At 38.4% G+C, this 14659-nt stretch overlaps 1 protein-coding gene across 1 annotated transcript in view; it reads left to right on the top strand.

Moving 5' to 3' along the window:
• ADGRG4 (adhesion G protein-coupled receptor G4) overlaps positions 1 to 14659 on the top strand; it is a 100566-nt gene that overhangs the window by 36602 nt on the left and 49305 nt on the right. Inside the window, 5 exon segments of the mRNA XM_045839369.1 lie at positions 1418 to 1457; positions 2694 to 2773; positions 7111 to 7274; positions 8845 to 8977; positions 10989 to 11107. Coding sequence (XP_045695325.1) covers positions 1418 to 1457; positions 2694 to 2773; positions 7111 to 7274; positions 8845 to 8977; positions 10989 to 11107 — 536 coding nt within the window.

Below are 14659 nucleotides of genomic sequence, written 5' to 3'. Positions count from 1 at the left end.
ATATAATTCTAAAACTTAGGGGAAAAATCATACCTTAAAATATGAAAGGCTCAGAATAACCAATGCAGGAGAATTTATAAGATCTTTTATTTTTGGGTAATGCACTTCCAGGAATTGGAAATTCCAAAGGTAACTTGAAATGTTTAAAGTGAGGAATTCTGACTAGTCCAAGACTTTCCTGGGGCACAAAATTGGAGATCTGATTGCAGTGAAATTGTCAGGCACTAAGTAGTATCAAGGAGACTATGACCAAGGCAATTGGCCATCTAAGAAATATTTCCTCTGCTCTTGCACTGCACATATACTAATCCTCTGTTAAAGGAACATCAGAAAAATCCCTTTGAAAAATAAGCATGCCTCTGGCATACCATGTAAGCTGATTGTTAAAACCGTAAATGTGACTGCTTATCTTCCATACTGGGATTTTGGTTTCTACTGCATGTTGAAATATAAATAGGTTCAAGCAAAACAGAACCAGAGACTTAGAAATAAAGAGCATGCTGACAGTGACCACAGTGGAGGGGGATAATGGGGGAAAAGGGGAAAGGGGCAAAAAGGGAATATGAATAGAGGACTCATGGGCATAGAAGATGGGGGAGATTGACTGTGGGAGTAGAGGGGGTCGGGGTAGGGGAGAGCAATGGGGGAAAAGGCGGGGCAACTGTAACTGAACAACCATAAACTTAAAAAAGGTTTATAGAAAGTAATAGAAGTAAATATATGTTAGGTTAGTAAAAGAAAACTGGGGGTGTTTGCAGTATGCAGCATTCTTTTAAAAATTATGTCAATTATTTTCCTTATTACAAAAGTAATATGTGACCATTATAAAATCTTAGAGTTTTACAGAAACATACAACCTGGATAGTAGAAATCTCCAAAAACCCACCTTTCCCCACTCACTCCAAGAACTCTAGTTAACATCTTACATTATATATTCCTCTAGATTTGTTGCCATGCATTTACTAAGAGAATGGGATCCTACTCATGTGTTTCTAACTTCCTTTTCTTGCTTTAGAATACATCATTTATATCTTTTCAGGCCAATATGTACATATTTAGCTTATTCATTTTTATGCCTGAATAGGATTCTTTGTATGGGTGTGCTATGGTGTATTTATCTAATTACTGTTTCAGTTATTTCCATCCTTGTACACACATATTTTTATGTATGCTTGTCGGTACTGTATTATGGGATAGACTCTTGGAAGTGGGTTTGTTGCGTCAAAGGCTTACCATTTTGGTATGCAAATAACGAGCAAGTTCTTTTGAAGTGTCTCCTTGGAACCCTACTATCATGTGAATTCCAAGCTGGGGGAGTGTACTGTTTTGCCTGAGAGTTGTGTTTCTCCTGAACTTGTGCCACTGTGTATTTGGTACTCTATTTCATTTTTCTATAATTTTGATGCTTTTGATACAGAGACACTTCTGAGGAAGAAATAACCATGGACCAAAATTTTGTAAGTAATTTTTCAAAACAAATGTACTTGTTACCCATCTATACCTGATTAGATGTAAGTAAATAGCTCTTCCATCCAAGTGTAAATTATTAGGCAAGGCTCAGTTGTGATCACTAAGGGTCAAAATACACTATCTTCCTTAGAATCTGCATAAAAAGCCATTAAGGAAACCATCCTCTGCTTTTCTGAATTATCTATGTGGCAGTTTTTGAGGCACATTTTATAAGCTTTAGAAGTATGGAATGATTTTGGGATTGTAAATGGTAAATGGAATTTCTTGGCTGTGGACTTCTTGCAAAGAAAGGAAAAACCTGGATTTTCCAAGAGTGACACAGTTATTTGTGAGGCTTACATTCACATAATGAATTCACCCTCTGTTTGTATACATTTGGAGTCAGGATGTGACAAAAGTATCTCCCATCATGTCTGTCCCAATTCTCACTGCTTATTCCTATGCCTGAAAGGTCTACTATGTTAGACTCTGAAAGGGTTAGTAAGCACAGAGATTTTAAGGTATTTAAATATGAGATACATATTTTGGCTATACAAAATGCAATCAGTGAATTCCAAATATCTGTCATCATTTAAAATACTATCTATAAATAGCTGAGTCAGAATTTTAAATTTAATACATGACAGATAACATGACATAAACTTCCTCTCAAATAATAGGTGTCAAAGTCTTTTGGTGATAATGTGGTCCCCAGAATAAGGCTGCCTGGGTTAGAATCTCTGCTCTTCCACTTCCTGACTGTGAGACCTCGGACTACTTAATTAACCTTTGTGTGCCTCAATTTCCTTAGCTGTGAAATGAGAATAACAATATTACCATTCCTCACAGGGCCATTGGCAAGACAGAATGAGAAAATTTATGTAAAATGCTTAGCACAGGACATAAAGCATAGTAAATGCTTGGTAGTATTTACTATTGTCATCACTATGTTAGGCTTCTGATCCAGAAGGCTTAGATTTCACTTCCAGTTTTTTGACTCATCCACTGTGTGATACTGGGCAGATCGTTAAACTTCTCTGAGACTTAGCTTCCTCATGTAGAAAATGGGGTGACAAGCCCTGGATTGCCCATCCTACAGGGTTGGTTTGAGGACTACATGCATTGATGTTTTTGAAGGTGATTTGAAGATGGCAATGTGTTACATAAATATAAAACATAATTATGACTATTGTTGTTAACAATAAGCCCTGTACTCAATTGTGACTTTTGTTTAAAGATTTCAGTGACTATGCACTTTTCTTTTGCATTATTTGGAACAGAGAGAAGCGCAAGAGATGGCTCCAGTTTCCCATGTACAATACAGGTATGAGCTGAGTTTATTCATAGCTGGTATATTTAGTTCTGATTTCCCTTCCATTTAATTCTGTTATGTACAGCTTGTTGGTCAGAGTTGTCAGGACTAGATCAAGGTATGGTGGTCATTTTACAAGGCTGTGATTGGGCTCTTTTTTGCCATCAATAAGGAATTTACTTGTTTTAAAAAAACCCAAGTGCTGGCATTGTCCAGAAAAATTTAACAGGTTTATTTATATTGTTGGAAAGTTGAGCTGCTGAAACTTGTTCACTGAAACAGTTTGATTTGCATCAATGCTTTTATGTCTCCATATTTATATTAAAAATTCACCCACAAATGAAAATGGAAAAACTGCCAATACCTGATATCTGTCCCCCATTTTCTACTTGCACTCATATACTTAGCTACCTTTTGACCCCATGGAAATAAATATCCAACAGTCAGAACCACCATTAACAGGAAGAAGATAATTTTTTTTCATTTCAGTACTTTATTTTTTTAATATATTTTATTGATTATGCTATTACAGTTGTCCCATTTTCCCCCTTCACTCCCCTCCACCCTGTACACCCTCTCCCACCCACATTCCCCCCCTTTAGTCATGTCCATGTGTCATACTTATAAGTTCTTTAGCTTCTACATTTCCCATACTATTCTTACCCTCCCCCTATCTATTTTCAACCTACAATCTATGCTACGTATTCTCTGTACCTTTTCCCCCTTTCTCCTCCTCCCACTCCCCTGTTGCTAACCCTCCATGTGATCTCCATTTCTGTGGTTCTGTTCCTGTTCTAGTTGTTTCCTTAGTTTCTTTTTTTCTGTTTTAGGTATGGTTGTTAATAATTGTGAGTTTGCTATCATTTTACTATACATATTTTTCTTTATCTTCTTTTCTTAGATAAGTCCCTTTAACATTTCATAAAATAAGGGCTTGGTGATGATGAACTCCTTTCACTTGACCTTATCTGAAAAGCACTTTATCTGCCCTTCCATTCTAAATGAAAGCTTTGCTGGACAGAGTAATCTGGGATATAGGTCCTTGTCTTTCATGACTTGGAATATTTCTTTCCAGCCCCTTCTTGCCTATAAGGTCTCTTTTTGAGAAATCAGCTGACAGTCTGATGGGAATTCCTTTGTAGGTTACTGTCCCCTTGCCTCTTGCTGCTTCTAGGATTCTCTCCTTCATTTTTTACCTTGGCTAATGTAATTATGATGTGCCTTGGTGTGTTTCTTCTTGGGTCCAACTTCTTTGGGACTCTCTGAGCTTCCTGGACTTCCTGGAAGTCTATTTCCTTTGCCAGAATGGGCAAGTTCTCCTTTATTATTTGTTCAAATATGTGTTCAATCTGTTGCTTTTCCTCTTCCCCTTCTGGTACCCCTATAATTCGGATGTTGGAACATTTAAAGATGTCCTAGAGGTTCCTAAGCTTCTCCTCGTTTTTTTGAATTCTTATTTCTTCATTCTTTCCTGTTTGGTTGTTTTTTTCTTCCTTCTGGTCCACTCTATTGTTTTGAGTCCCAGTTTCCTTCCCATCACTATTGGTTCTCTGTGCATCTTCCTTCATCTCTTTTATGGTAACCTGCATTTTTTCATGTAATTTGTGCCAAAATCAACCAATTCTGTGAGCTTCCTGATCACCAGTGTTTTGAACTGTGCATCTGATAGATTGGCTATCTCTTGGTTGCTCAAAAGGATGAGCCCTGGGGAATTGATCTGTTTTTCTGTTTGAGACATGTCTCTCTCTCTCTCTCTCTTTTTTTTTTTTTTTTTTTGGTCTGGTCGCTCCTCTTACGGTGAGGGGCGGAGCCTTATGTGTTCGCCGGGGCTGGGCACCCCAGTCGCTAGATTGTGAAGTTGTACGTGGGGGCAGGGGTGAATAATGGCGGTAGCTCCACTCTCCTGGGACCACAGTCCCTTCCCTGGGATCCTGGGCTGCACGCTCTGTCCCGGTCCACAATTGCCGCCTCACTAGATCCGCCAGCTGCCGCTCGAGTACTCAGGGTCGACCCACTGAGATTCTGCGCACCCTGTATGCCTTACGGGCTCCCGGTTGCCTCATGCACCCACTGCTCTCTGCTCTCTGAGCTGGGACCCATGCTGCAACCCGCGCCTGGCTGCTTGTCTCTGCCCCTCCTACTGGTCTGGATGAATGGGTCTACTTCAACATCTTGGCTGTCTGACTTCCATTCAGATAAATTCTCTGTCAGTTCTGGGTGTTATTCTGCCTCTAAATTGTTGTTCTAATCTTGGTTGTGCATGGAGATACGGTGCGTCCACCTATGCCTCCATCTTGCCAGAAGTCGAGTTTCTTCCACGCTTTAAGGTTCAATTGACACACTGAATATGGCGAGGCCCTGGGACCTCCAACACGACTAGCCACATTCAAGATCAGAAGATAATTTTTTAAAGAATGAAATGTTTCTTATCATAGTGGACTCTTAAGCATGTTTTCCATGTATGTGGCAATGCTAGCTGGATATCTTTTGGCATAATTGTTACACATTTGGCATGCATAGCACATAGGTTGGTGTCTTCAAAAAGTCCAACCAGGTAGACTTAACTTGCCTCGTGCAAAGCATCAATAACTGCCATTTGGAAGCACAGATCTCTGTTGAAGACCTGAGCGATTTATCACACCAGATGCTGGAAGGGAAATTTGTGAATCAGATGTTCAATGGACTTTTGATAATGTCTGATTTCATGAAGTGCCACAGTAACAGACCTGTAAGGATGAGGTTTTTTCACCTCTCCAGTAGAGGGCGCACTCTTGTGAGCAGCTTTGGTAGCCAGTTGCTTCCTCGGTGCTTTACCACCAGTGGATTTGCAGGCAGTCTACTTTGTACAAGCAATGGAATAGAGACCTCTTTACTTACCTGCTTCTCCTTTGGCTGGAGCTCAGCAAGGTAGAGGAGGCGCTGGTGTTAGAGAGAGGTGGCAGCTGCAAAAACAGTTCTGTAATTGGGCTCTTGCCTTCATGAAATAAGTTGTTTCAGTTGGTCATGGCACAGCCTAGCATCCTGCCTGCTGCCTCTTTGTAGAGAAGAAAAATGAAGTCAAAGGGAGTCATAATTTGGAGGTGGGGTAATAAAGTGTTTGTTGTCATCAAAAAAGTCCACAAAATTCTGAGCAGGGAAATTGAAAAAGCAACACAAAAAGCATCCTTGGTCCTGTTCAGACTTGAGGTCCAGCTCCTCCCAGAACACCAGCTATTGAGTTGTTTGATGCAACCCAAGAAGGACTTATAGCCAAAGAAGGCTCATGGGAAGGTCATTAAATGTCCACAGTGCTAAGAATAGAGAGTCTGTTGCAGCAAGAGGAGAGGATTAAAGAAGAGGAGTCCTCTTCAGACTGGAAAGATGAAAGCTAAGAAGAGATACTCTTCAAATGAAATAGGTAGGATGAACAGGGACTTCAGCAAATATGGATCAGTGTGAGAGCATGTCTTAGATTTGACATAGAATTTTTGAGTGTACTCAGGCACATCTAACTTTCAAAAGCTGGTAGGAAACATAGGAAATGTGTTATTAAAAAAGATGTATCTACAAATGGAAATGGAGAAAAGGTACAGGTAAGTTTGTGAACCTGAAATGTGCTCTGTAATGGAGCAGTACAGGAATTTAGAATGTTTGAGGACCTTGCTACAGAGGTTAAGGTCAAGGACAGCCCTGTTTTTGTTATAACATGTCTTCTAGTGGGAAGAGTATTTAGAAATGATATAACAGATCTTTGTGACCTTGGCTAAGGTTCAGTTTTCTCATGTGTAGAATGATGATAATAGCATTGCCTCATAAGGCTGTTGTGAGGATAACATGAATGAAAACATGTGGAGCAAGAATTCCACAAGTGTTAGCTACTGTGATTATCATTGTCATTATCATAACTATTATTATATTATAGAAATAGGCCTTTTGTAGAATACATCTTTATAGAATAATTGAGCAAGTGCCTATTTACCTTATTGTAGTAATGATGCATACACTGGAGACCAGGAAGATAAAAGGTTTTCTATGAAGTAATAAATCCTGAGTACTTCATCTCCTCTATTAATTATCACAAACTCCTAGAGAAATAGTATGTGTAATCAATTTGAACATAATGCAAATGTTGCTGACAGTTCTTTTGAAAATGGGTTTTGAGTTGTTTGCTTTGGATACAAGAAAATTTATCAGGAGATTTCAGTATGCTGTCTTCCATCATTTCTTATGATTTGCCACTTAATAGCTGTAAAATGTTTGATATTTATGTACTACCAATTAAATCATTTGGACAAAATTTCATGACCACAGGCCAACTTGCACACTGTTGACATAACTGCAACATACTTCTCTTTTGTTCTGCTTTTCAGCTGTGTTTGTCAGGTCATCATAAAGGCCAACTCTCCTTTGGCATCCACTGAATTGATTAACAGGATCAAAAGTAAAATACATGGTAACTTGACTCATGGAAACTTCAAACAAGATCAACTGACATTATTAGTAAAGTCTGAACATGTTGCAGTGAAAAAACTAGGTAATTTGGGTAGGGGTATTTCCATATTAATTCACTCCCCTTGTTATAAAGCTCATAATGCATATATAGTAAGAGATCCTGAATTCAGAGGGTGGAGAAGTGGTTTTCATGTTCCTTTCTACATCCTCAGTGCCCAAATGACTTGAAAACCTTTCTATCTGTCTATATCATCTCTTTCTCTATCTCTATCTCTATCTCTATCTATCTCTATCTCTATCTCCATCTCCATCTCTATCTCTATCTCTATCAGCTCTATCTCTCTCTATATCATCTATATATCTATCTGTCTAGAGAGAGAGAGAGCGCGCCAGAGGGGTTAACAGAGACTGTTGGTCAACTCTGTCCATCAATGGCATGGAATGACTGTCTCTCTTGCATAATATCCAGACACCTGGATAGCTTCCTAATTACACACAGTAGCTGCCCGATAGATATTTGCTAATTTATTGATTGATTTAGCCAGCCTGTTCATTTTGGAAATTGATCTGGGAACGGTCCAGAATTTCTTATAGGGACATTTACTTTTTAGATTAGCAAGGCTTTAATGGTAAAAGAGAAAAACTGTCAGGCCACTCCACTTCCTTCTCATTGATGCCTGCTTTCTTCCTTTTCCCCAATAGAATGTGGTAAAAATATTGAGGTAACCCAGATAACACATATGGGCATAAGAGAACACAATTCTTGGGAACAAACTAATTAGGTGGTGGAGGGCAGGCTATGATTGCAAATGAGAGTGAGATGGAAGGCAGAATAGTGTTGAAGCCACAGGCAGAGGTGCCATACAAATGATGCTAATGCATATGTCCTGAGAGTGAACAGAAGGCCCCTTTCATCCTCTTTCAGAGAGGAGATGGGGATGGCTGGGCAAGGCTATTTGGACCACTTCTTGGATCACTCTGTCAACACCTTGAGGGAGAGATTTTTGGAATCAAGATCACAACCCAGTGGGTGGTTAGTAAAAACTGGGAACTTATTGCATAAACAGTTCAGGTCATATTTTCTTAAGATGACAAAACTTGGCAGCAAAATCTTGCCCTCAGCACCAATATCAGAACAGGCTCTTGTCTATGTTCGTGATGGCAGATGCATTGAGTTTACTAAAACCAAATCCATGCCAGAGTCCGTTAAGAAGCAAAGAGCCATCCAGAAAGAGGTCAGCTTTTAGTCTCCTGTCACTGCAACTCACAATTAACAGTGGGTGCCTCAGAAGAAGGGCAACTGCCAGGTAGGAACTTTGATTTTTACTCTATGCCTCTTTGTGTGGCTTAAATTATTTTTAAGGTATGTGTATCATTTTTAAAAAACAAAACCAAAAATTCTTTCCTGTCAATTGGTAGTTTTAATGAAAAGGACTGGCTAAATGTGACGGTGTACTGGGAGGATTATTTTTTTAAAAGACTCCATTTAATGATATTTTCAGTGAAGCCTGATTTAAAAGGTCTGGTAAAAAAGGTTCCTATTTTATTTGCTGATGTTTGTGTACAGGTAATAATGATGGATCATAATGGATGTTCGTAATACTTTTAAGTGCCTTTTTGCTCTTTAAAATGTGCACATGTTTTCTTTGTAGAGCCTGGAAAGTGCAAAGCTGAGGAGACAGCCTCTAAATACAAAGGCACGTATAAGTGGCTCTTAACCAATCCTACTGAGACAGCACAAACTAGATGCATAAAAAATGAGTCTGGAAAAGCTACTAGAATCTGGTATGTACTGGCCAAGTTCTAAATGCTAGTTCAGACACACAAATATCTGCGAACTGGGGGCATGTTCTGTGTCATTTGTGTGACCATGTTCCTTTTCTCCCCTGCTACTGCCACTCTTTCTTTCTTTTGGACGTACTTAAGCATACAATGCAACATTGTAACAATCAAGAATTTCTGAGAAGACAGAAGAGAAAAAAGTCACACATTATCCCATCATCTGAACACAGCTGTTTTCAGGCTAACTAGTCTCTCATTCCTTTGTTTTATGTAGTGATGATCAGTACTCATATCAAAAATGGAATTTATCCTTTCACTCAATGATTTATCAACATTTTCCATGTTTTTTAAAAGACTGTATTTATTTATTTATTTTTAGAGAGAGGGGCAGGGAGGGAGAAAGAGAGTGAGAGAAACATCTATGTGTGACAGAAGTGTTGATTGTCCCAACTGAGGACCAGGCCTGCAACCCAGGCATGTGCCCTGACCAGGTATAGAACTGGGGACCTTTTGCTTTGTGGGTTGATGCCCAACCCACTGAGCCACATTGGTCAGGGTTACAGTGATCTTCTTAATGACAATTTTGTAAAACTGCCTCAGAAGCTAACTTATCAATTGACCATAATAATTTACCAAGTCACTCTTCTTGGTAGACTTTATAATTTTCCTTCTTAAAATCATTAGCCTCTATTTTTTTTTCACTGATTTTTAATGGTTTATGCCATTAAGTTAAGTGAACATACCAGAGGGGAAGCAGGTTTTGACAGAAATTAAAAGCTCTCTTTTAGAGGGCAACATTTTGAATTGTAATCTATCTCTTACTCTCTCTCAATGATTCATTGACTGATTACACCTAACCAGTCAATGAATCAAGGAGCTTTTACAGAATGTCAAATTCAGAGCTCACATTTATCCTGTCTTTTACATCCACACAGCCACTACCCTGGTGCAGCCCCTTACTATCTCTTGCCCACTATTAGAGCAGTCCTCTTGTATTCTAGCTGTCCACTACCACCCTCACCCACACCTATACTCCATACCACAGTCAGTGTGATTTTCCTAAAGGGTGGTTGTCATCATGCCACTTTCTCACCCTGGTTTCACATTGCTTCAAGAATTAAGTCCAAACACCAGTAAACACAGTACTCTAGACCACAGACTCCCTTCTTTAATGCTTGCAGCCAAAAAGGGCCATTTGCCAATTGTGGACTCAGTGGATGCTTCCTTGTATCTTTCTCTGCTTATGCCATTTGCTCTGCTGCTGCTGGTGGTGGGGGAGCTTTTTCCATCTCTGTCCTTTCAGTGAACAGCTTAGCTCAGTGGTTGCAAATATGTTTTCCTTGCTTGGTGGTTTGATAGAGTCAGTTTTGTTTAATATTGCTTTTCTTCTCCTATCTTGCCTGTTAAATGTAGTTACATTTACAGTCTCAAACCACAAATTACAAGCTCCTCAAGGGATAAGACCCTGTCCTGTTTGTCTTCACTACCTACTACCAGTACTAGAATATAGTGGGTGCTCAACAAATGTGTTAGTTGACTTGACATGAACTGGTTTGAATTGGATGAGGCATACAGAAGGGTAGATGATGAGGGCCAATGAGGTACAGATAATGTTACACTATTTGCCTTGAGTAAATTAATATGCTGAGATAGAGGCCACATTCTAACAGGAATGGAGATAAGAAGGGAAAGTGAGGGTAAGGAGTCATGTCCAGAAGGGCAAAATCTCTGCCTTGACTCTTGGTCTGCTGGACATTGTCATAGCCCATCTTATGCTCTTTTGCCTATTTATATCTCCTACAGGGGACCCTAGATTCACTTCTTCCCCAAGATCAGTTTTCTTCACTTTGCAGGCACCAGGCTCCCACCTTTGCTATCTCAGCCAGGAGGCTGGGAGTGGATAAAGAAGTGAGGCATGCCAAAGATAAACCATGGTCCTTCGCCATTTGGTTTAAGAATATTTTGGCATCACCCGCTGATGAAATCTTTTCTTCCTCTCTCCTCTCTTTTCCAGCTCAATCAGTATGGACACTGGCAAATCTCAGTGGGAAAAACCAAAGTTTAAACAATGCTACTTGCTTCAAGACCTTTCTAATAAGATTGTGGATCTTGCTAATATTACTATCAGTGATGGTAAGGCTTTTCTGTACAAATTGAAGAAATAACAGAACCTCAATTAGTCTACTTGACCTGAGACCAGAAAGAGTACAAGCAAACCTCACATAGGAAAATCTACCTTACAGAAATCCAGTTTCAGAAACTAGGTAGTTAATGTTGGTGGAGGTGGGAATGGAGCATGACAAGTTAAGACTATCAGTGTTTTTGTTTCATAATGTTTTTACTTTATAATTTTTAGCTAATTATTATTTTTATTTCATTTCACTTTCCAAAATTTTAATATATAATATTTCACATAGTTTAATATTGCAAAAAACCCCCAAATACTGAGAAAAAGCTCCTTCCTACTGCTGATTCCAGTCATTCAGTTAATATCCACAGATATATTTTATGCATCTCTAAGGAAATTTATATATGTATATATATATATACATATCCAATAATATACATATATGTATATTCTCCTTCCCTTTTTATATACAAAATGGACCATGCATACATGCTGTTCTTCACCTTGCTTTATTCTTTTTTAAAAAGATTTTATTTACTTATTTTTAGAAAGATGGGAAAGGAGAAAGAGAGGGATAGAAACATCAATGTGTGGTTGCTTCTTGAGTGCCCCTTAGTGCGGACCTGGCCCACAACCCAGGCATGTGCCCTGACTGGGAATCAAACCAGTGACCCTTTGGTTCATAGGCCGGCACTCAATCTATTGAGCCACACCAGAAAGAAAATATGTTGAAGAAATGATCATATTAGTATATGAAGGGCTTCCTCATTCTTTTTCCCACTGCATTGTATTATTCTGTGTGTATTTCTTTAACCTGTTTCCTATGGATGGGCATTTAAGTTGTTAATAACATTTTTTTAAAAAAACTGCTGTAATGGGTATCATTCATATGTCATTTTGTGCAAATTCAGTATTCTTGAAGCATAAATTCCTAAAGTAAAGTTGCTAGGTCAATCATACTTTTGATGGTGTCAAAATGCTCTCTATAATAGTTGTACCAATTTATACTACCACTTGCAAGGCATGAAAGTGCCTGTTTCAGAACTCCTACATCAACACATCATAATATCAGATTTCTGGATCTTTGGTGATTTGATAAGTAGAAATTGATATCTCAAAGTAGTTTAAAACCTTTTTATGGAGATATTCATATATAATAAAATTTACTTGTTTAATGTGTACAATTTCATGGTTTTGGGTGTTTTTTTTTCTTTTTTTTAATTTTATTTTAATCATTGTTCAAATACAGTTTTCTCCTTTTTACTCCCAGTCCAGCCCCCCACTCCTCCCCACTTCCCTCCCATTACCACCCTCCCCTTAGTTTATGACCATGTGTCCTTTAAGTTTGTTCCCTTGAACCCTTCCCACTGTCCCCTGAAATTCCCTCTACTCTCTTCTGTGGGCACTGTCAGCCTGACCTCTATTTCAGTGTCTTTGTTATATTTTGCTTGTTTCTTTGTTTTGTTGTTTAGGTTCCTGTTAAAGGTGAGATCTTATGGTTTTGGGTGTTTTCTCTAGACTGTGTCATCATCACCATTAATTCCAGAATGTCTTAATCATTCCAAAAAGAAACACTGTACACATTAGCAGTCATCTTTCATTCCCCTCTCCTCCAGCCCCTGGAAACACGTAATCAACTTCGTTTCTTCTTTAATTTTATTTTTTGTATTAATATTTAACATGAATCTACCCTTTTGATGATTTTTAAAATAATTTTTAAAATCCTCACCTGAGGATATGTTTATTACTTAGAGAGAGAGAGAGAGAGAGAGAGAGAGAGAGAGAGAGAGAGAGAGAGAGAGAGAGGGAGAGAGAGGGAGGGAGAGAGAGAGACATATTGATGTGAGAGAGAAACATTCACCAGGGATTGAACCTACAACCTAGGTATGTGCCCTGACTGGGAATCAAACCTGCAAAATTTTGCTGTATGGTATGATATTCCAACCAACTGAGCCACCAAGTCAGGGCCCTTTTGATAATTTTTTAAGTACTAGTAAATGACTATTGACTTTAATAGATACAATGTGATACAACAGCTGTCTAGAACTTACTCATCTTGCTTAACTGAAACTTTATATCTGTTGATTAGTTATTTCCTATTTCCTTTTGCCCTAGCCCCTGACAACCACATCATACTCTGTGCTTCTCGAGTTCAACTATTTTTTTAGATTTTACATATAAGAGACACAGAAAGATACTGGATCTTTCTGAAAGATCCAGTATCTTTCTGTGTCTGGCTTATTACACTTAACATAATATCCTCTAGGTTCATCCATGTTGTTCCAAATTGCAGGAGTTGTTTAATTTTGTGGCTGAATAATATTCCATTACACACACACACACACACACACACACACACACACACACACATATCACCTTTTCTTTTTTAAATCATTTTTCATTTTCAATTACATTGACATGCATAATTATATTAGTTGCATGTGTACACCCCATTGATTACACATTATATTAAATAGTAAGTGACCATCCTGGTAAATCTTGCACCCACCTGACACCATGCATAATTACTAGAATATTATTGACAATATTCCCTATGCTGTACTTTACATCCCCATGACTGTTACAACCAATCTGTACTCCTTAATCCCTTCAACTTTTTCACCCATCTCCCTAATACCCTTCTCATCTGGCAACGATCAAAACATTCTCTGTGTCTATTCTGTTTCTGTTCTGCTTGTTCATTTATTTTGTTTGTTAGATTCAATTGTTGATAGATGTGTATTTGTTGTCATATTAGTTTTCATCTTTTTTAATCTTTTTTGCTTTTTCTTAAAGAAGACCCTTTAACATTTCAAATGATATTGGTGATGAACTGCTTTAGCTTTTTCTTGTCTGGGAATCTCTTTATCTGTGCTTTGATTCTAAATGATAGCTTTGCTGGGGAGAGTAATATTGGTTGTAGGCCCTTGCTTTTCATCACATTGAATATTTCTTGCCACTCCCATCTGGCCTGCAAAATCTCTGTTGAGAAATCAGCCAACAATCTTATGAGGGCTCCCTCATAGATAACTAGTTTCTTTTCTCTTGCTGCTTTTAAGATTCTTTCTTTGTCTTTAACCTTTGGTATTTTAATTATGGTGTGTCTTAGTGTGGGCCTCTTTGGGTTCATCTTGTTTGGGACTCCGCACTTCATGGACTTGTGTGTCTTTTTCCTTCACCAAGCTAGGGAAGTTTTCTGTCATTATTTTTTTCAAATAGGTTTGTAATTTTTTGCTCTCTGTCTTCCTTCTCTGGCACTCCCACGATGTGAATGTTGGTACACTTAAAGTTGTCCCAGAGACTCCTTACACTAGCCTCCTATTTTTTATTCTTTTTTCTTCTTGCTGTTTTGATTAGTTGTTTTTTGCTTCCTTATATTCCAAATTGCTCATTTGATTCCTAGCTTCCTTCACTTTACTGTTGATTCCCTGTGAATTATTCTTCATTTCAGTTAGTGTATCCTTCATTTTTGACTGCTTTTTTATACTGTTGAAGTTATCACTAATTTCATTGAGCACCTTTATAACCAATGTTTTGAATTCTGCTTCCAGTAGCTT

Source organism: Phyllostomus hastatus, unplaced genomic scaffold (genome assembly GCF_019186645.2).
Source record: "Phyllostomus hastatus isolate PE091 unplaced genomic scaffold, TTU_PhHast_1.1 phas_contig_30, whole genome shotgun sequence".
NCBI lineage: Eukaryota > Metazoa > Chordata > Mammalia > Chiroptera > Phyllostomidae > Phyllostomus > Phyllostomus hastatus.
This window is presented reverse-complemented; position numbering and strand designations above follow the sequence as displayed.